The sequence below is a fragment of the Chrysoperla carnea genome, chromosome 2, assembly GCF_905475395.1.
Source record: "Chrysoperla carnea chromosome 2, inChrCarn1.1, whole genome shotgun sequence".
In the NCBI taxonomy this organism is placed as follows: domain Eukaryota; kingdom Metazoa; phylum Arthropoda; class Insecta; order Neuroptera; family Chrysopidae; genus Chrysoperla; species Chrysoperla carnea.
Genome location: NC_058338.1, coordinates 59270802 through 59294476, shown reverse-complemented (window position 1 = coordinate 59294476; position 23675 = coordinate 59270802). Strand labels below are relative to the sequence as shown.

The window sequence follows — 23675 nt, the reverse complement described above, 5'->3', positions numbered from 1 at the left end:
TGAATAACTTTTTGTTTCGGAATTTATTAAAACGGGGCGTGTAACTTTGATAAAAAAACGTAAAATTCAAAAAAATGGAGGGGATATATTTTTGTTGAGTATTTCTATGATTTCGACCAAAATCCTGTATGAATAATATCTATATTTTTGCGGAATATTCGGAGATTAATCGAGAACTAGTAATCAATCAGAATAAAATTGACAACAAAAAGTTTTGGATTGAGACAAAATCAATGACTAAGACAATTAAAACCTTAAAAACATAAAAATTCATTCTATTGTTAGGTAGTAGTTTCCAAAATTTTTTGATAATTCTTTAAAAAATTTTTGATTTTGAAAATTTCTGGTCATATTCCCTAATAGTTCCCAATTTTTTCATTTTTATGAATCTCGGCTATCAAGAAAACAGACGTCGCTTGAAAATAAAAAACTTAAAGAGGTAAAATAGAAAAGTGCAAGAAGCTAGAAAAAGAAATCCAGATAAAAATTAAAACTTTTAAATGATTTTAAAATGGATTATGGGTAAAAAATACGACTATAGCCGAATTCGTTCAATGCTTACAAATATGCATACTAGTTACTGTGAAGTGACAAAGGTGTTTGTTTGGTGTACTCACGGAAATGTCTAGAGTTTGTTTATATCGTATTCGTAGTACATAACTAACAACGACTACATATTTAGGTCACGCTATGCCTCTTGGAAACAAAATATCATATTTTTTTTTCGCAATGGAAAAATAAAAACATTTTCATATTATACAAATATTAAACATATCACTGTCGCTCATACATGTTATAATCTTATGTACAATGTAATTCTAGAAAATTGAGCTTATTACAAAAATTTCGATTTTATCCATTCAAGAATATAAGGTATCTTTTTTTATTAAGACATTATTTAAGCAAAGGCGTAATTTAAAATCTGACGCCAAAACAGAAGTCTTCTAACCTTTTTCGATGTAAAAAATGAAAATTTCAAAGATGCAACACTTTTTTTGTTTTAGATATTTAGTTTCATTGTACTATTTTTCGCGAAATAATTTTTATTTGTATAAAAATTGATTGTGAATATTGACTTGGATTAATGTTGTTCTTTTTTAATTTTTATTTCCTGCTTATATGTATATGAAGCTTCAATACTGAAATACTGTTCTAAACTCAGTCTTTATTTATTTATTTATTTATTCAGTGACTAATGATATGACCTACATTATTATTCGTCGAATAAAGAATGATGGTTTGAATAAAAATTGTAATTAGTGTATATATTATTATGTGAATACGCAATTCCATGTTAATTTTTTTTAAATGCATAAACAAACCATTTACTTCACAACCATCATATTTTTAATAAAAATACGTGACCAGCAGAGCTCCGTAACTAAGGTTATATTTCCCCTTTATTATATACATCTTATTATCTAATGTTCTCTATTGTAACGGGATTTATATCTTTTCATGGATATTTAACATTAACTCATTTATTCCATTATTTTCAAACCTATAACCCAATTTGAAGGAGCTTTGGAAGTGCCCAAAGCCTTAAAAATTGCAAAAATACAAGCTTTTTCGATATACAATTGAGATGGACCTTGACTTTCTAAAATGACACTTCCTTGACATGGACTCGACCTATATAGAGTTTTTCAATTCTCTATCACATTTTGAGAAGAGATTGTGGAGCCACGCAACGCCACAAAAACTGCGAAAATCCACATGTGCCGTCAAAAAAAGGAGTGAAGTAATTTGAATAAAAAAAAAGTTATAAAATTCAAAAAAACCGACTGCGTTAAATAAAAACTGAAAAGAAAAGTCCAGAAGTTCACATGGCATGTTTTCCATTTTTTTTAAAACCATGTATATATGAAATGTATCAAGATATACTAAGTTTAGTCCCAAGTTTGTAACGCTTCAAAATATTGAGGCTATGACCAAAATTTGGGTATAGGTGTTCATAAAATCACTTTTCATTTCCGGTTGTCTCTTCATCAGTCCGTCGGTCTGTCTCTCTGGACACGATAACTCTTAATCATAATAACTCTGAAGTTATCGATAACTTCAGGAGATATCAAGCTGAAATTTTTAAAGCATGCTTAGTACATAAAAAATAAGGTCGAGTTCTTAAATGAGCAGCATAGGTCAAATTGGGTCTTGCGTCCGTAGGACCCATCTCGTAAGCCGTTACAGAGAAAAACAAAAATTAAATATAAAAAATAAACAACTTTTGTGTGAAACGTTTTATTGTTAACATCACTGTTTACCCGTGAAGGCGCAATTTAGGTTAGAAACATTATATAGTATGTATTATACACGTATTGTTTGTTTATCCTCTGAGGAAATGAGAAGATACTCGTATTACTTTGAGTATAATAATGGCTCTATTTCTTTAATTACATAAAAAACACTCCTTGCTCACCTTTGATACAATGCATAAGTCTATATTTTCATGGAAAATATGGCTACAAACGTATATCATATTTTGTATGCAGTGTGCATTCTAATTCATGATAATGCTGGTCTATGTATGTAAATGTATATTAGAGATATTTATATAATATACAGGGGTGTGAAAAATAGACTTCGTTCAAATCAAAGTGACACCGAGCAAGAGAGAGTGTATGATGTATATGTGTATGCAATCGTATCTACTCTCTATCTTGTTCAATGCCACTTTGATTTGAACGAACTCTATAAATTTTTAAAATCATACTCGGCTGCACTTTTGCTGTAAGCTGTTGGCAATGAAAAAACAAAAACAATACTACAGATTGATGTAACATGGTATTAATTATTGAATTAAAGTAATTCGCACCGTGTATGAGTTTTATTGGAGGCGTTTCCATGGTAACGATACACTAATTATATAATTGTATGGATTCATATATAATTGTATGGATTGCATTTATGATTTACATTGAAAAATTAATATTATTGTCTCACAAATTTAAATAAATAATTATGACAATTTACATTTGAAAAATATTTATGCGATTTGATTTCTTATTTTCACAATTTTTAATGCATTAAGTTTAATTAATTAGTGTTTTTCAATAATTTTAATTTGACATTTACTATAACATTAACATGTAAAGAATTGCAAATTTGTCATAACAGCCTCTTTTAACGCCAAAAAATTTTCACTGGAAGCGCTAGCATCGATTTTAATGTCCCTATCATGACTACACACACAACGAATAAGTTTAAATTCAAGATATCTTTGGACACACTCTATATTCAAACGTGGAAGACGAAAATAGATCATCCTCTATTTTATGAGAATGTTTATCATATTATAAGATATCAAACTGCAATTTTAACAAACCAAACTCGTGAAATACACTCTTAATTCCATAAATAGAATTTTCTTATCGATTCAAGAAAATCATGCATAATCGAGTTAACAGTTCTGCAAAACATGTCAACAATAAAGATTTATTAAAAATTCAAGAATACTGTGCAATTTTTCTTCAGTCATTCAAATTCTCATTCAATCATTCACCACTGGTTTAGTAAAATCATGAGTGTAAAACATTTAACGTTTACGGTTTATAACTTGGGTACACAAAAAAACTTAAAGATAGTCCAAAACAATTTATCTTACAATGTAAGATGAACTTTTTTATTTTCAGAATTTCGTTTTGTGAAATTTTAAAAAAAACATACTGAAGTGAAAATTTATTTTGTTGTTTATTCTATTTAGAGCTGAAATTTTAGAAATTATTGTTCGGGTCTCATGTAACTACCTTTTTAGTAGGTACTTTGTTTCCATTAATATTTTATATTATACCACGCGACGTTAGCAACTAAATGTTAGTTTAAATTTTAAAATAAATGATAAATTTACACAATTATTTAGAAAAATAAATTATAATATGTCAATTAAATAATTTTAAAAGATTCTCTATACATCTTATTTTTAACCGACTTCAAACAAAAAAAGGAGATTCTCAATTCGACTGTATTTTTATTTTAAAGTTTGTTACCTCAGAACTATCGACTGGGTGAACCGATTGTGATGATTTTCCGTGTGGTCTCATTTCATTTTAGTCCAGTACTGACAACGGCATTCATGAGAAAGCCATAAAAGTCTGAGATTTGCATTAAGTATGCACGGTAAGAGGACGAATAACTCAATATCACGCCAACCGATTTCGATTATTTTTTTTTTTTTTAGTGAGAAATTAGTTAGTGTACTTCAGATTCACTAAAAATCACAAAATAAAAAAAAAATTTTAACAAAAAGAAAACCGACTTCAAAAGAAAAACTTTTCCAAAACAAATTATTATGCACTAAAAAATAAAAAAAATGACGATAATATAATGTAGATAAAATGATTGTTATTTTTGGAGTCCTTGTTAGCCAAGCTAATGTAGCAAACTGTTCTGTCAGAGTTGTTTCCTTGGCTGACACCGACTCCAAAAATAACAATAATTTTAACTACATTATATTATCGTTATTTATTTTCTTTTTAGTGCATATTAATTTGTTTTGGAAAAGTTTTTCTTTTGAAGTCGGTTTTCTTATTGTTAAAAGTTTTTTTTATTCTATATTGTAGTAGTTACACCCAGATATTCTGCAAGCAGGCGTGGATAATGTTACAATCTCGATTTTTTGCTTGTACCCTTCATTTAAAATTGAAAATAAAACATCTTCTGATCGATATGCATACATAAATTAAGAGTAAAAAACACAAAGTTAAAACTGCTCATTTTCATTTTTTATTTATTTTGTGATTTGTTCAAATATTTTTATAAACAAAACCTATTTATTTTTTTTAACATTACTTAACAATATTCAGAGGTCATTCAACCCGGAAATATGTTTATTACACTGACAATGCGTGAATATTATGTGAAATAATATTTTTATTTATAATTATTTTGTTAAGAAAATTGTCTTTTTTCATGCAAATTTCGAACTTTTTGTAAAATAGAGTGATCGGTTCTGAACTTCCGACGATTAGAATAATTTTAATATTGTTTAATTTATATTTATCTTAAACTAACTTTAGTAGAGCTATTTTAATTTCAATAGTTACCTCATTAAACAGTTATTAATTTTGCATTGACAATGCATAATCCAGTCACGGACTTTCTGCATTTCACGGCCTATTTTTTCCGAATCTTCCACATACATGAATTGAGAGCGGAATCAATCATTTAAAATTATGTCCGTAAAAAATCTGTCAAGCACCAAGTGTATTGAAATACTAATGTTAAGGTAACCATAACCGTTAGGACATCGACTACGTTGTACTTAAATTTTCAAATATTGTGCTATAATAGATTTTTCCATGTACAGAAAATATTTTTACAAGTATTCAAAAAATGATCGTAAAAACATATTTTCTTTGGAAATATATTCGCTCCGAGCGTGAATTTCGTTTCCATGACAACGATACACTACTTTAATTATAGAATTAATGGATGCATATATAATTGTGTGGATTGCATTGAAAACTTACATTTAAAATTTAATATTCTTGTTTCACAAATTTAAATAAATAATTACGATAATTAACATTTGAAAAATAATATTTGTACAATTTGATTTCTTATTTTCACAATTTTTAATGCATTAAGTTTAATTAATTAGTGTTTTTCAATCATTTTAATTTGACAGTTTCTATATCATTAACATGTAAATAATTGCAAATTAGTCATAACAGCCCACTTTATCTCCAAAATTTTTCACTTAAAGCGCTGGCATCGATTTTATTATCCCTACCATGACTACGCACACAACGAATACCTTAATATTTTAAATTAAGGCGTGTTCGCCTTGTTCAAACACGAAAAAACTGAAATTTAGTGTGTCAATTAATGAATAAAAGTGCTTTTAAAAATGTTACACCAGTAACGTAAAAAAACTTTTATCAATATTCCTCAAGTTTAAGCTATAAAATCATACCAAAATTAAGAACTGTGCATAAAAATGAAAAACTTTTTTTGGTAAAAACACTGACTTAGATAATTAATTTCATCTAAACCATATAGAGAATCGAATGAATTTTTCACACAAGACATATAAAAGAATGATTAATTGATAAATAAATTTCGAATCTTTGGTCTCATTTTCAATTTACGGTATCGAAATACCTTAAAGATTTGAAAAGAAAAGAAAAATTTTAAATTTTATTTATCAATTAATCACCCTTGTATAGGTCTTTTGTGAAAAATTCATATCAATTCTCTGTGCGGTGTATGAGAAATGTGCCCCTTTCTCATCTTCATCTTAATTTGAATAACTGACTTTGATATTTAATTTATCATAAACCGTACAGAGGATCGATGTGAATTTTTCACAAAAGACGTATAAAAGGATGATTGATAAATAAAATTTAAAATTTTTTTGGTATCGAAATACCTTAAGTTAAGAAAAGAAGAAAAGAAACATCCAATTTACAACAATCTCCTCTAATTTTGAAATTGTGATTGCGTGGGTTATTAATTTTCTAATGATTAACAGTAAATTGTTATCCAAAATCAAAATGTTTAATGTATAAAAAAAATGTATTTGTTAATTGACGACAATAATTAATATAACATGCCCAGAGCTCTGCAAATACATATATTTTTTTTCTAATAAAAATTGCAAAACAATACCACAATTCAAATAAATATAAAAATGAAATTTTAATCTTTCATCATTTGGCACCAAACAGTAAACACCCAATTGTAATTATTTAGCATGAAAAAATTTTATTGACAAAAGATAGTATGACGTACAATAGGTATACACTAGAGTCCGACGTTAAACAATAACGATTTAACAGACTATTATACAGGTTGTCTTTTTTAAGTTGACATATGCTTGATAATCGAAAAATAAGTTTTATCGATAAAAATAGCAAAAAATTTTGGGTCTATAGACGCACATTTTACGCAGATATTAAACTTGACCTAGGTTTTCAGACTCAATGAAAACTTAGTCTACTCCATAACTAGTAACAGAGAGACAGAACACTTCAAATTAGAAAGTACTTATCGATTTAAAAAGTAACATTTTTTGTTCGAAGCATTCTTCCGCAAACCTTACAATTTAGGCAAAAACGGACTGGAAATTTTTTCCCAAAAATTGTTTTTTCGTATGTCTTCTTCGTAATGTAAACACTCGTCGAAAAAAATTATCCAAAAAAGTGCTTTGTTTTTCTATAAAGATCATTTTTGTTCAAATTGAAATGGACAAACGCGCAAAAAGCTTTGATATGTCGTTTGTTATAGCGTCTTATAGGGTTTTTTTGGTATTAATTACTGTCTAAAAAATGTTTACTCTTTTATAAAGAACAACTTTCTAACTTAAAGTATTCGTCTAATATTTACCAGTTATGAATTATGGAGGATTTTTTGGAAACGGAAAACTTCGATTGAATTCAATACCCAAATAAGATTGCGCATTTGAATTTGACATTTTTGGTCGATTAATCTTATTTTTCGAGTTTCAAGCCAACTTAAAAAAGCACCCTGTATGTGTAACAAACGTTTACATATATACCTAGTGCGGCTGCTATAGATATCCATCCAATTATTATTCAAAGCAATTTGAGAATTTGTTATTAGTTTTTATACCATGTTCTTATAAAATATGTCAAGGTATACTAAGTTTAGTCCCAATTTGTAACGTTTAAAAACATTGATGCTAAGAACAAAATTTTGGTATAGAAGTTCATAAAATCACCTAATTAGTCCATTGCCGGCTGTTCGTCTGTCAACACGATAACTCAAAAACGAAAAAAGATATCTAGCTGAAAGATAGAAAAAAAAGTAGAAAATGTTGTTTAGGTTAGAAACATTAAATAGTATGTCTACAGGTATTGTATGTCTACAATTTCTTCTCTCCAGATACAATGAATTTTTATTTCCGATTTGAGATTATATTTCATTATTTTTATTTCGGTGGCGCCTTCAGGAATCTTCACAAAGTGGAGACCACGAAATCTCAATTTCAGAATAAATATTGATGTACCTATTTCGTACCTTTTTATATTTGAATTTTATGCACCTCCCTAACAAAGCGAACATATTAACTTGGAAACATAGGGATATCATGTTATATTGCTATCGCAGCCGGACTATATGAGTTAGAGAATATAAAATTACATTTCCTATTATTATATAACATTTTTGTTAGATGTCTCATAAAATCATATAATCAAAAGCGACCATCATATCATCAGCAGTTCACAAAATGTCAAAAAGAAGTATAATGAACGAGTGTATTTGAAATGTTAAACAAAATGAATTATTTACTTATTATGTAACAGATTCAATATAAAAGTTATTCAGTTTAGTTCAGTATCCTCATTGTGATTGTTACAAAGATAAAGAACACTAGATGAGAAATGAGATAGAAAATAAAAATAGTTCATATTGACCTATAAATTTTACTAAACCCGTATATTTATGTAATTTATAGTACATGTATAGTTTATAGTAACCGGCTAAGTAGTCAAGCAAGTAAAGGCAAGTCAAGGCGTAATCTCCTTTAATCGTTTGACTACCTATCTGGGAGGTTGCGGGTTGTAATCCACGCAGCGGCAGTCACCAATTATAATTAATGGAGTGGTAAATTGATCACACTGCCGTCGCTTGGATAAAAACGAAGTAACCGACTCCACCCACATCATACATTTAAGTATATGTACTATGTGTCGGATTTAAAAATAAATAAAAATCAAAAATAATGATGTGGGTAGCCACTGTTATAGGCGTGTATATCTAAAAAACGGAGGTTAAAACCCATTATTGTTATTATGATTATTATTAGTATATATAAATAAGTGGAATTTTGCAAAATTCAAACACTCTCATTCAAACAACAATCTCGATTAAATTACCTTTGAAACAAAAAAAAGAATCTAAATAGGTTCATCCGTTTAGGAATTACGATCCACAGAACGACAAATTATCGCTGAAATCGAAAATATGAAAACTTTGTGATTTGGATGAAAATTATTTTACACGGTAAGACATTTTTGTATCACTATGTCAGTATCGATGTAGGCGCCATTCTGTATTGAGGGAATAGTAACATAGTAAAATAGCAATAGTTGTGCCGGGCGGGTCAATGTCCATGGGCATCAGAATCATACTGGTTGACAAAACCCACAATACTTCTGGTGTATAACAATATTCAATACTGTAATATTACTAATGCTACCATAGATATACATAAGTATCTGTCTTTATTCCATACCAGCATTGTAGTTAACGCCAAAAACATTAAAATTCTTTTCCAGATTTCTCTACTTTGAAACCATTCTGTTTAAAAATTAATTAAGTTAAATGACCCTAATGGATTACAAGCCCATGCTAAAATTTTTCGGATGAAATGACCCTCCAGAAATCATGTTGAAAAATATGCTCCTATATATAAAGTATAATCATCATGGTCCTAAGCTCCTAAGTATAATCATCATGGCGTCATTTTTTCGTGGTACAGGTGAGTATAAACTGTGAATATGAATGTCATACCCGTTGGTTTCTCACCCCTGCACCAGTAAATATGTACGGCGTTGCTAGATACTAACTCTGCATAAGTTTTCGAAGCGAATTACATCAATGCGAAGCGAATTACATCAATGCCGTACCAAAATAAATCACTTAGGGCTTCGGAAATTGACGAGTTATCTGAAAAATTTTTTGTAACTTCCGGTACCGAAGTTACCGAATCTATTTCTGTACAAATACTTATGCCGAGTTCGTACCCAGCAACGCCGTACATATTTGGTGTTGATAGGGTGAGACACAAAGGGGAGTAACATTTATATTCTCACATTTATAAACTTACTTTTACTTATAGGGGCAACTTTTCCAAAATGATTCCTGATGGGATCATGTTGAAATTACTTATTGTTATTTCCCACGAAAAATTGTAGCATGGGCTTGTTATAAAGAAGCTTAAAATTACATACGACGTACTTGACTTGACATATAAAGCTTTCTCATGAATAATATGAATAATGATAATTAATATTTAAACTTGTAAAGTTGTTTCGAATGAAATTTTGTGAATTTGTACAATAAACCATTTTATATAATAAAATAATATAATATAGGACATGATTATAACGTGAACAAGGAATGACTTCTTTATATATATTTGACCTAGTTCTGTCTCTCTGTTGTAATATAAGAAAAATATTCTTATGAACTCTCTGTTGTAGGGTAATAACAATAAATTTCAAAATTTTAAAAACAAATATTAAGAATATTTTTAAAAGTTAACTTTTATGATTTAAAAGAAAGCCTGTTTCATGTTCAACATTTATTACATATATCCGCAAAATTTTTTTTAATTATTAAGTTTTAATAAAATAAATACATAAATGTTTGTCTAAAACAGGCATGGGTAAACGTAGCTCAGAGTTCTTCAGACTTTTGTAACTAACATACAAGAAAGACAGTGATAACCTAACCAATGACAACCAAATATACGAGTAAGACAAACAGACAACTTTTCTTTTCTATCTATCTCATTACTATAAAATAAACTAAGATAGGTAGAAGATTCGTATACCCGTCTCGCTTCCTCCTCTATGAGCAATGCGGACTAGGATAAAGAGACACACAATAAAGTTTATGGCACACAATAAAGTTATAACAATGGTGATTTCGACTTAAAATAACTCGCCCATGTCTAGTCGAAAAAGGCGTTGTTTTAGAGGCTCACATTTTTTTATTAACAACAATTTTTGTTTGATAACCGATAGCTCTTAAATAAACCAGATATGAAGGTTCTACCTAATTTAGCATGGAAGTTACAACTTTTTTACAACACGTCTATTAACTGCAAAATTTCTAATAAATATCGTTTATCTCGAAAACCTTAACGATTAAGGTTGGTTACTTTATTATAAAAGATACTCAGAATTATTGACTTAAGCGAGTTATGTAAAAATAAATTTAAAAACGATTTTAGGGTCAACTTCCGGTATAAACGGAACTGTCACGAATCTGAAAATATTTTAGGCGGATATATCACAAACAGTTATGGTGGAATACCAAGGTTAAGATTTCTATTATGTCTGGTTTTCCATAAACTTCTAATGGGCGGTCAACGAGGGCACCTTGTATATTATAAAAGTGGCAGTAAGGTTGTTTTTTTTATGCTTACACGCAAAAACAACTAAATGAATTTCATTGAAACTCGAAAATAATATCAGACTAACATATGAGCTATAATTTATAAATATATATATATTAATTAAAGCGTGACATTTTACTGCGCTCTCTAATAGCATAGTTTTAACCATAAATGTTTCTATAAAAATGATAAACGTAAAAATGGTAAAAATACAATTCATGGCCATCTGTTCTGATTTACCCAATGAATTATGACATTCATGGCCATCTGTTCTGATTTACCCAATGAATTATGACTGTACATATTGAAAAAAAAAATTGAAAACTGTACATATATTTAACCTGTGTAAAACAATCCCTATCCCTATTTCGAGTGTTATGGAAGGGGGATAAATGAGACCAAGGAAGTTGAAGGCAATAACACGGTGGTCTTTACCAGTCTTTACTTTTAAATCCATCGAAGCGGTCGGGTATCAAAATAGTTAAACATATATTTCTTTGTTTTATTTTAATTTAAAGATGTGAACCTCTAAAAAAAAAGAACCATTACTTCTGTTTTCACAGCTAACGAACTCTCTTTTTGGGTTACACCTAAGAAATAAAAACCTCAGTAGATTACCATTACAAAATCTTAACTAAATCAATTAACTGCTAACAAGAGTATTATTGATAGTTTTTATTTTAACATTATTTTGTACATTTCTTGAAGTCGGTTTTATTTTTTTGCAACAAACTTTTGATTGAAGATAAAATGTTTATCTAATGAGCTGAATTTCATTACCTTTTTATTCGAAGTTGAAATATTAAATACTAATAAAATTTAAAGATAATATTTGAAATTCTTATATGAAATTCATGATGAAATTCTGATTTCTGTTTAGTACACAAGTAATTAAAATTTTGGAAATTATAACACAATTTATTATTATTTTAATTAATTAATAGAAATTATCAAAATTTATTGAAATTTCATAATGTTTTTTAGTCATTGAAACTAGTTTTAAAATTCAAATTTAAATACCTTTTATGAATGAGGTGAATAACATCTGAGCTAACATGTATCGAACATGACTTGTATGTCCTTCAACAATAAACAGTTTTATTAAACCTGATATGCTTATCGAGTTTATTTAATCAGGGTGGGTTTATATTACCTTACCTGAGAAAAGAATAAATGATTTGATAAACTTTTAACATAATTGCATAATTTTACAAATTAAATAACTTAATGTACAAATTAATCTACGTATTTAAAGTAAAATGTTCGTAAATCAACCGCTTTGAGACTTAATTGTTCAAATTAAGAATAACCACCCCTTGAGACTTAATTGTTCAAATCAAAAATGTGTTCCCGCCAATTAAAGCAGTCTTTTCGGAGCTTTTCTGGGATTGCGTCTTAGAGTGAACGCAACTAACTCAAACAATCTCAAGAACCAGGCGTAGTGCTTAATTTCTACTTAAGATCAATAAGAAAAGAAATATAAACCTATAAAATGCTTTACCCTAACGGGGTTAAAAAGAGGTAGAAAAAGTTATTTGCATCGAAGTTGATATTCGTCAATTGTGAATTAAATTCTAAACCGAATTTAAAAAATATTTAATCTGTAGAAAGTTACATTATCAGCGAATATCACCGGCTAAATTTCACTTTTTTTAAAATTAGGGTCTCACGCCAACAAATTTAAATCCATAATAATTAAATTCATTTTCCAAATTCATTTATTGTTTGAAAATGTCTTAAATCAAGACGAAACAATTGTCACAATCGATTTTTATTAAAAAAATCTTAAAATATTATAGGGGATTACTGCAAAGTATAATAAAAATTTTTTTTAAATATATTACGTGTATATTTTAATTATTAAAATGCAATTCCACAAAGTAAAGCTCAACACAATCGATAAATCCATAATATTGTAAACAAAAGGGAGGATAAGTGAGGTCAAGGAAAGTGGAGGCTATAACACGGTAGTCTTTCTTTTAAAAGTTGAAGCAAAGCGGGCGGATATTTGCTAGTAGTAATCTAAATTCACCGTCTTCAATTTTCTTATGGCGTTGTCAAGTTTTATAAATGAAGGATTTTTATGGATATTCATAAATGCAAATCGGATGCAGTCGTGTCTTGTACGAATATATTTATTAAAAAAGAATTTATTTTTGACATTGTTAGCATCATTATTTTAATAAACTATTATCTCTATTTGGTACCGAGGTTATACCATTTATCGACTAATTGACTACTGGTGTATAACTGAAACACGTGAGTTTATGTTAAATTTTTCGTTTGTAAAAACCAAACGAATATCAGGAAAAAGTAATTCGGAGACTGAAGTTCTATTTAAAGGTCAATTAAACTATTTAAAAAGTATGTTAGAATAACATCAACGCATAGAGATAATATAAGAAGAGCTGTAACATTCAACGATTTCCACATACGACAGGTGAAGATTATTGTCTTACCAATGTGACGATTTCGACATGGTCGTACCAATAAATACAATTCATGAAGCAAAATCAACTTATCATAATAAATACAGATGAATTTCAAGAATTTAATTAGAACAACAATTGAATATGAATAAAAAAAATTTGATTTGGATTAATTGCGTAAACTTGAATAAAAAAATAAAAAAGTAAATAAATAATAAACGCTGTAAAATTAAATTCACAATTTTTTGTATCCATTAAAATACCATTAAAAGTTTTTGCACCATATTTGAATTTAGAATAATTCTACTTATTTCCCGTCAATTAAAATAACCCTCTATTTGCCATAATAGTTATATAAAATATATGACAGTTGTTAGTATTACTCTTACTTGAATCCATTCCACCTGACAAATGATGATTGTATGCATTTGTATAATATATGGTGTAGAGAGACAGACAGACATGTATATTATTTATATACAAAAGGTAAGTAACACCTGTACACATTTTAAATGCATACATTGTAACACACATTGTATATGCAACCGATGCAACGTCATATCATCTGATGACCAGCATAAGGACGTTAATAATTCAGTCTCTTATATCATGGGACATGATGACCTGAAATATTTGTAACCCTCGCTCGAACTAAAATAAGGGGTGTTATAAATTTGACCGGTATGCCTGAGTCTGCCTGTCTGTCTGTGGCATCTTATTTTTATTTTTATTTTTTCGTTTGAAAGGTAATTTAATAGAGAGTTTTCTCAGCTATGCCCGAGTTTAAAATTCCGTGTCCGAAAAAACGAAAAATTTGGAGGTGATCTTCAAAATTGGTTCAGTTTACTTCTCATATTCATGCGAACTTGCATTTCTCGACTTACGCCTATAAAGTGGAGCAGAAATACCCTAATTCCCGACGCCACATTCTCTTTAACATTTCATCCGGATACAACATTTAAGAGGGTCCTTTCGCCGCCAATGTTAATTCGAAAATATTAGATTACAAGGAAAAATAATTTTTTTATAATACTTTAAGTCTTTATCTATCGTATAGTTTCGATCATACTTTACGGTGTAAGTTTTTGTGAAAACATTTTTTTTAAATGTTAATATTTGTTGACAGTCTTACGTGAAAATAATTAGATGGTAGATTATATTAGATGGGATTCACGATTGTAGCCCATTAAAGTACGTTAAGCTGAGCACACCATCTTCTGCGCCCTCTATTTCAAAAAGGATTCAACGTACAAAAATTTCAGGCGAAATTTGTAGAAAATTTTATCCTTTACTTCTTTTATAATGAATGTAAATACGATTGAAGGCAAAGGAAACGAGATATTTTCTAAAAAATTAATTTTTGCGATCATTGACCTTGGATATCTAAAGACGCGTACACGTGATCGTATGCTACTTTTCAGACGACATTTATACTATTAAAATAAAGATTTGTACAAAAATTTAATATATTCAGATTAATATATTCAGAGGTGAAACCCTAAAATGATTGAAGTAAAAATTAATATTTTCGAAAGCAGAAATTTTTATATAATTTTTTTTTTTTTTTTTTTTTTGTAAACCTTATAATAAACAAGTTTTCCATATGGAGCCAACTTAAGTAGACACGCTGTATATTCTCATAATACTGAACACAAAATAACCACAATCTTTCTATAAATATAAACCCGCCACAGCTCCATTACCCAGAAATTATACACACAACCACAGAAAGTTATACAAATTCATTTTTTAGTTTTTGTGTTTTAACTAAAAACGTTGTACGTTTAAGCCTCTAACTATGATTTTAAACATTTTTATCTCTAAATAATAAAATTACTCACTGCAACCATATAATAATTTTTTAAGTAAACAAAAAATGTACAAAAAATGAAAAACCAAGCATATTTGTTATATTAAAAAAATAATAATTATAAACAAAGTATTAAAACTTTTTTAACTTTTATGGTGTGATATTGTTAATTATATACAGGTTGCGCCATTTTAATCTATACATCTGAATTCAAAAATTACAGTACGTTACTCAACAATGCCTCTACTTTGGGTTTTGGACAAAAATATATAACGCACTTTTGACTTAAAATTGTTCAAAAAATACACTCTTGAGCTATGCGCACCGAGTCACGGGCACCTTGTATACATCAAAACCTTCTGACAACAATGCGAATTTTAAAATTCATATCACGAATTATCAATATTAAATTAATAATGTTTGTTGCTTAAGCAATAAAATGTGAAACATGTTACCATAATACAAGAATGCAGAAATATCCAAACATGGTAAAATTAACACTGGAATAAATTTAGTCAATTGGGGCTCATATATGGTGTTCAGTAGTATCGATGTGATGTTTACCTTTTTGGATTTTCTGGACTAATTTAAGCCCGAAAGTTACAAAAATCTAATTCATTCGACTATAAGATAAATATTTTCTATGAAAATACATAAATTTGATCCGTAATATCGGAATGATCGGTTTTTTAATGTATTTTATATTAAATTCAATAAATATCTAACTTGAAAATTTTCAAAGTTGCTTGGGAAGGGAGGGGGTTTTTGTCCACTCAATCATAATATTCCCATGACATATGTGTTTTTAAACTTTCCTCTATCATAACTTGAGAACGGTTCAACCGATTCACTTGAAAGATATAAGGTATAGGCAGGCTCAGTACATGAATTATAATCACTCAAAAGTTCCAAGTATTTCTATTTGTTTCGTAACGAAAACATAAAAAAAATCATGACATTTGAATTTCCTTTTTTAGCAGTCTGCCAAAAATCATATTTTCACCTGAATCTAGTTCATTCGATGCATTTGTACTTCTAGATGCTATTTTGTTTTAATCTTTCAGATAAGTGAATCAGTCGAAATCATGGAGGAAGTTAGCGTCCTTATTTTGAGATGAGTGTCTTCGGAGTGGTACAACTTCCGTTCCAAGGAAGATTTTTCTTTGAATTTTGTTTACATTCTCAAAAGGTTCTATCGTCTCATTCTTCGTCAAAAACTATTTCCTAAAAATGCTTAAAAATAGGCTATCACTCAGGGGAATAATGAGAAAACCAATTTCTTAATAATGAGAATGACAAAGTTCTTAATTTTAGTATGATTATAAAGCTTATAGCTTGAAGAATTACACTTATTGACTAAAAGCCAACATTTATTACGACTTGTCTATATACCTCCATGTAAAAAGGGCTGTTTTAAATAATTATTTTCTTGTAAACCGTACAAAGAATCGACTTGAAGTTTATACAGAAGACGTTATTAAATACTCATTAATTAACAGGTAAAATTTTATCAAATTATTGATAACACTTTCGTTTTGGTATCGAAACGCCTTAAAATAAATTTAAAAGAAAAAATAAATAAACAAGTGAAAACAAACAATTGACTGAGTTAACTGTTGAAATACCATGTATAGACAGTGTTGATTAATCTGTCACATTACACATACATACATGTCACACAAAGGTAACTGATATACCCATATTATAATACATACTATACAATTTGCGCATAATTTGCGCTCTCACGGGTAAACAGTGATGTTTACGAAAAAATGTTTGAAATAAAAGTTTATTTTTTTATAAGGAACATTTTTTGCATTTAAACTTTTGTTCTATCTCTAACAGTTTACAAGATGGATCCTACGGACTCAAGACCCAGTTGACCTACTCATTTCCGAACTCGACCTCACTTTTTACGTCCTCAGCACGCTATAAAAATTTCAGCTTGATTTCTCTTTTCGTTTTTGAGTAATCGCGATGACAGGCGGACAGACGACAGACAGACAGACACCCGAAATGGACTAATTAGGTGATTTTATGAACACCTATACCAAAATTTTGTTCGTAGCATCAATATTTTTAAACGTTACAAACTTGAGGCTAAACTTAGTATACCTTGCTATAATTCATATACATGATATAAAAAAAGATTATTAAATTATCATCAAAGAAAAAGGAATGAAAAAAGTTTCAAAGAACACGACGCGGTGCGGCGCTAATTCTAAATTCCACTGTATACTAATAAAAAAAGTAAGAATAAACAAATATTTGTTATAGATAATAAATAAATACTTAGTTAAAAGTTGTGAATATAAATTTATAATATCCATATCCATGCAACGCAATTCATGTAAGTTCAGATTTTATTTTAAAATCAATAAACTATTTTATTTTTTATTTTAATAGAATGTGTGTATGTGTGTAACCTAATTTAATTGGATAACTTACTTTTCATAGGTCTGGGGCTAGTCTTTTAAATAAGTCTCGAAATTTAAAAGGCGGGTGTCAAGATCGTGTCAAAAAACTTCCCTAAAAATATATCATAGCCGGGAACTTCTCTTTAATAGTGCTGCAATTTTAAAATTGAGATGTATTTTCATTGAGAATTTTATTCAAATAAGAAGATAATTGAATAATAAATGTAAAAATCATTTAATAATCGAATAATAATCCGGCAAATTTGTCGGACACCATCGATTTAAAAATATCTTTTTACTACGTTTAGGACTTTAGGAAAGTTTATCACCACAACAAACAATAACACACCCCATTTCGGAATTCGTGCCATTTTTGGCCGATCAACTCACTTTTTTCGCTGTAAATTGAAATATAAGCATTTTGTTGCGAGAATTTCTCCTAAGGGATTGGTTTGGTCGTTGATCGGGAGCAAAATACTTACATTTCAATTATCACATAAAAAATAGTTTTTTTTTGTGAAAAATAACATGCATCCCGTACTGGTAGAGTGTGTTATTGTCGAATTTAGTCCTCGGATTCGTGATCAGCAATCAAAAAATCCCCTAACAATGATTTCGTAGGGGAGGAGGGTTGAAACTTCCCGCAATTTTTAATGAAGAGGTTAGTGGTGATAAATGTACGGTCTTAGGAACGGGTGGATAAAATAATTTTTTAATCGGTTTGTTTATTTTACAGAATCTTAAAAAAACGGAATGCCTATTGTCCAGCGCACCTTGGCGAAAATTGCAGTATTTAACGTCGAATAAGGGTCATCTCGCTCTTTCCAGTGTGGGTTAAAGTTAAAGCATAAGATGATTTATTGTTTTTTTTTTTATTAAATTATCTTTTTATTTGAAAATCATTTTCGATCAATATTCATAAATTTTAATTTTTCCATGCATTTTCTCAGCGCTCTAAAAGAAGTCTCAAATATTTAGAGGAGCGTTTGGTACGACCATGATCGATTTTCAATGTCTGAACAGCATATATTTAAATGATGGCGCGATGGAAATCATAATCGAAGCAAAAATTGTAATAGATTACTTGGGCGAGAATCATACCCACGCCCACTGCAATTCTGATCCAGGTTTCTCACAAAACACGATGGATGAGACATTTATAGAAATATTACCTCAACAACCTCTCCATATTTTATTATATATACCCAAAAATTAAACTTCGTTTCTTACTATCAGCAAATCGAATAATAAATAAAGGATGCATTTTTATTTTCCAGAAAAAGCAAGAGGGATATTTTAAGGCGCAAACCATCGATTTTCCGAGTAATTCATCGAAATAATTTTCGATAACGATTGCTTTCCGTCAAATTTACCTGAAAATCGAATGACAAAGTCTCTTCATATTTCCTTTATCTGCCAAAAGTCTTAGCCGATCAATAAAAAATTTATGGTCGGGCAAAGCTACTCTTGAACTTTTTTATTTGAGAATAAATTTTCTATAGCGAAAAATAAGCCAACATCCAGCAAAACTTAATTCAAAACACTTCATATTGGTTTTGGCCAATAAAGATTTTGACTGGAAAGAAACCACACACATGCACACACATTTAAGTTTAATTAATTTCAAAAATACCATTAAATTTCGATTTTCTGAGTGAATACTTCTTTTAACGTAATTTCCTGTAGCAAGAAGTGATTGTTCCTGTTACAGAGATAGTTTGATTTAAATAACCATAGGCTAAAATTTGTACCAACAAATGCGGAAAATCGATATTTTAACAATTATTAATAACTAAAATTTACGCCCAATCGTATAAAAAAAGCAAATAATTCTCTGCTCAATCCACAAATTATGTTAAAATGATGTTTAATTTTGAAATTCATTTGACGATTTTGATTTTGGATAAACAATGAAATCTGAATTTTACATAAATTTTATATTACTCAAATGCGATTAGGAGTAACATAAAATTTGAAATAATGCGTCGGATCATTGTAACAAACACAATACGGAAACATAAAAATTATTAAATCCAAAATATTTATATATAAAAACGGGAAAACAATGCTCTCTACAGATTAAATTGAAAATATGATATTAGATAATAGCGCATAATACAGTCACACCCTGTATCATTATCTAGTTGGAAATGAAGTAAAGTATTCATGTAGGTTACAAAACTAGTATTATCAATATAATATGAGAACACCTGATTCCAAACAAAGAAAACTTATAGAATGCTTTTTGATTGAAAAATGATCGTTTTAATGAATAAGAAATAGAACTTTTTTTTCCATACACAGTAAATTGTATAATTGTTTAGTTGGACTTAGTAACTGTAATAACCTTTAAAATTACACTATTACACGTAGTTAAAAAAAATACAATATGCAGGTGGAATTGACATACATACGTTGTTTAAAAAAAAAAATACACAAAATAAAAAAATTATGAATAAAAACATTGTTTTTTAATAGTTTGATAAAAATTAACTAAACGTTTTTTTTCCAAATGCATATGGTATTTAAATGAAGAAGCCATGCAACATAAAATGAACAATGTAGATAATATTTTCAAGTTAAAAAAAAATACACAAAATATTTATAATATGAAATCAAGACGAACTCATTCTCATTCCAGAGCACATATCATCGAACGTATGGGCAGGTGCAGTGAACTCTTCTACAATTTTTTGGATATTTTGGTAAATGAGAGTGGATACGGATAGTTCTCATCTATAAAACAAATCTTTTTTTGATAAGTACGCAGTTAATAAATTCTAATAAGAAATGAGCTCGATATACGTTTATTACATAGTCGACTTGTTGGTTCGTCATAAGTTATCTTTGGTACAAATTAAAATGGCATACATAAATTGTAGGGAATTAATTGTTTTTAAGTTTTTCATACATTAATTATTATGTAGGTAGAATTAGACATTTGACGTATTAAAATGTCATGTCATTAACTAAAACGTCCAAATCATTATTGAGATGTGAATACTGCGCCATGTTGCAGGAAGGGAACGGGGACAGCGCAGTACGCGGTGATTCGGTAAGCGACGTCATTCGCGCTGAACTGGTGAGCAAAGGCCCGACCTGATAGGATCAACTAAACTACTGTACTTGAATTATTTTTTTCACTTACTGCATAATTTCATACCCCCTAATGGAGGATTTGGCGGCTGCTTGTTGCCATCGGCGAAGGACGTTGTTCTGGGGCGCCCGCTCATTTCTATAATAAATATAAGACGTTTGTCAACTTCATAGAACTATCACATTTCTTTGCAACACCCTTGCTCACGAACTTCCGACCGATGGCTCCTCTGCCAGTCTTTCTAGCCTATTTTCACTAGACAATTGTTCATGTAGATAATACACAATTTTAAAATACACGTTACACTAAACTTATTCACTTATTACTGATATTTTGAATTCATTTTTACACAAATATAGACAATTTAAATCATATTTAAAAGAAAGACAGTCCTCACCTCACTAACAATTTTAGATGCTTCAGACATTGACCCATTCGGTAAAAGTCGTCACCAATCACAATCAGCTTGGCAGGTACGATGTCACCCGAGAATTTATTAATCAAATAATATAAAAGCTATATTACTGCCACCACTCTTTCATATTTGTTACTAAATAAATGTTTATACTCAATCGATAATACATTTTTAAGGCAGTGTTTAAATTGGTTCAAATTTCAAATTTAAAAGATTTATTTTTAACAAATATCAATTTAATTAAGAGTAATTATAAAATCTCCTGCTTATTTATGGAATATCATATATTATATTATACCATGGAGGTTATAAAGATCCATGTATTATACTAACAATCACTTATTATGTTCCTTAAATTTTAAAATAATTCAATCTATTTTGTTATTTTAAAATTCATGACCTGTGAAATTTTGGACTCCATATTTTTAGAATTTACGGAAATAGAAGAAACCATATATTTAGGAACAAATAAATCCATTCATGTTTTTGTTTTCATAAACTTTGTACACCAAGTTAAAAATTTATCGCATTTAGTAAATGAACATTCAATTTTGAGCATTAAAGAGTTTGGAACCTGTTGAAATACGAGTAAAATCGATTCGGACTTTTTGATTAAATAAATGGTAAATATACTAGGACTGGAATTTCAAATATATTTTTATACGCAACTTCCTATATTTATGTGCTTTTTAAAAATTTGTTTAATAAAATTAACAAACTTCTTAAACTTACCTCTGTTACGATCTCTTAAAGTCTTTTTTAAAGTAAATATTTTCAGTACTATAAAATTTATAACATAAAGAAAAAGTAGACATCAAAAGTGGAAAAAGTATATTTAGTATTTATTATTAGAATAATGGACATCACATATATTTAGTATTTTTGACTTGGTTTATTTTGAAAATAGTCACAAAATTGAAAAATTCGTTTTTAATACCGGTAAGAATGGTTTGGTTTTGTTTTTTCTGACTTATTTAGTAGTAAATAAGTACTTATTTAATAAGAAACAAACGGCACATCACAGAGAAATTCTTTTCGATTAGTTGAGGTATATAGATTAGATTATATTAGATTTGAGTTATTGGTAAGTTTTAAAGTCTTTTGTACTGCAACTAGTTTGATCTATTGTAACTCCTTTGCTTCAAAGGTGTTTCAGAAACCCTACAGCTTTAATATATTTTAATATATTTCTGGGCAACACTTTATTCATATCAGTGGAAATCAGTACATCTTAAATGATGGGTTCGTTTGAGAGAGAGGGATTTTCGCATTCAAAAAAAGTGTGTTAGATGTATGTAATTGACCCTTGACTCTTTGTTGAGGCACAATTTTTTAAACTAATCTTATTAATTTATGCTTAGAGAATACTCAAAATTCGGAATAGATCTTAACAGAACTACTTTTATTTTCATGGAAATAGTAAGTGGAAAAAAGTAAATTTTACCCTCCCTTTTTAAGTTTAAATTTGTCAAGTACGGTTTGAAACAAAGACTTTCATTTCAGGACTATGCTATCCATATAAAGATAGTCTAAAATAATTAATGTTCCAATAAAAATAAGAAATACGGAACTCAATTACGGACAATTGTGCCTTTCAATCTCAATTTACCTTTTCCAGCACGTTTAAGTTCCTAATAACCAATCGTGTTGAAATTGGATGTTATATTTTGAACTATTTTAAGCATTTTTTGTCCTTTGACTAATTTTCCTAAATCTCTCCGCTTCTTAAATACAAGCGTTCAAAAAATTATTTGACAAAATTAACGATTAAGTATTGTATGGACTTACATTTTGGACATTTCTAATCAATTTTTCCGTACAATTTTCTTCACACAACATCGCCGTTTTCGAATTGTTAGCGTTTTAAAAAAATCGCTTTTTTGAGCAAATGGTTGTTTTGGTCAAAAATTTGATTGGAAAACCAATTGATTTTATATTTAGATACCAAACAGACCTTTTCTAAACCGTAATACGAAGAGTTTGCGCCCGGTCCCATAAAAAACGGAGTTGTACTATTAAATTCCGACCTCAAATGCCTTATTTCCTCAACTATCTAAATACTTTGTTATGGAATTAAAAAACTATTTTTAGTAGTTAGTACACACTTTAATGATTGGCGCTTTTTTCTTTGATATTTTAATAAGGGATCGTACTAAATTTTTTTATCACTTCAGATGATGAATTCTCACTGCACGTGCAGAAAAGTGTAGTTGGTTTTTAAAAAATATGCAAGAAATGAACGTTTAAAATTCCTAATTAAACAAACAGGGAGATACCGAAAATACCCACTAGTGACGTCATATCTGGGTATCGCTATAGATATTACATATAAAATTTTGTTTTAAAAGGAGATTGGCAAACTTTGAATGCAATGTTTGATTGCTTATAACTTCTTCGTTTTTTAATCAATTTTAATTTCAC

At 28.9% G+C, this 23675-nt stretch overlaps 1 protein-coding gene across 4 annotated transcripts in view; it reads right to left on the bottom strand.

Moving 5' to 3' along the window:
• LOC123293984 (glycogen synthase kinase-3 beta-like) overlaps positions 1-21276 on the bottom strand; it is a 105618-nt gene extending 84342 nt beyond the window's left edge. The window contains exon 1 of one of the 4 annotated variants that reach the window (XM_044875022.1): positions 20891-21276. In XM_044875022.1, the coding sequence (XP_044730957.1) occupies positions 20891-20975 (85 nt within the window). In that variant the 5' untranslated portion in view covers positions 20976-21276. The remainder of the gene's footprint in view (positions 1-20890) is intronic. The other 3 variants (XM_044875023.1, XM_044875024.1, XM_044875025.1) reach the window with 3 other exon arrangements.
• Positions 21277-23675: the final 2399 nt, after the last annotated feature.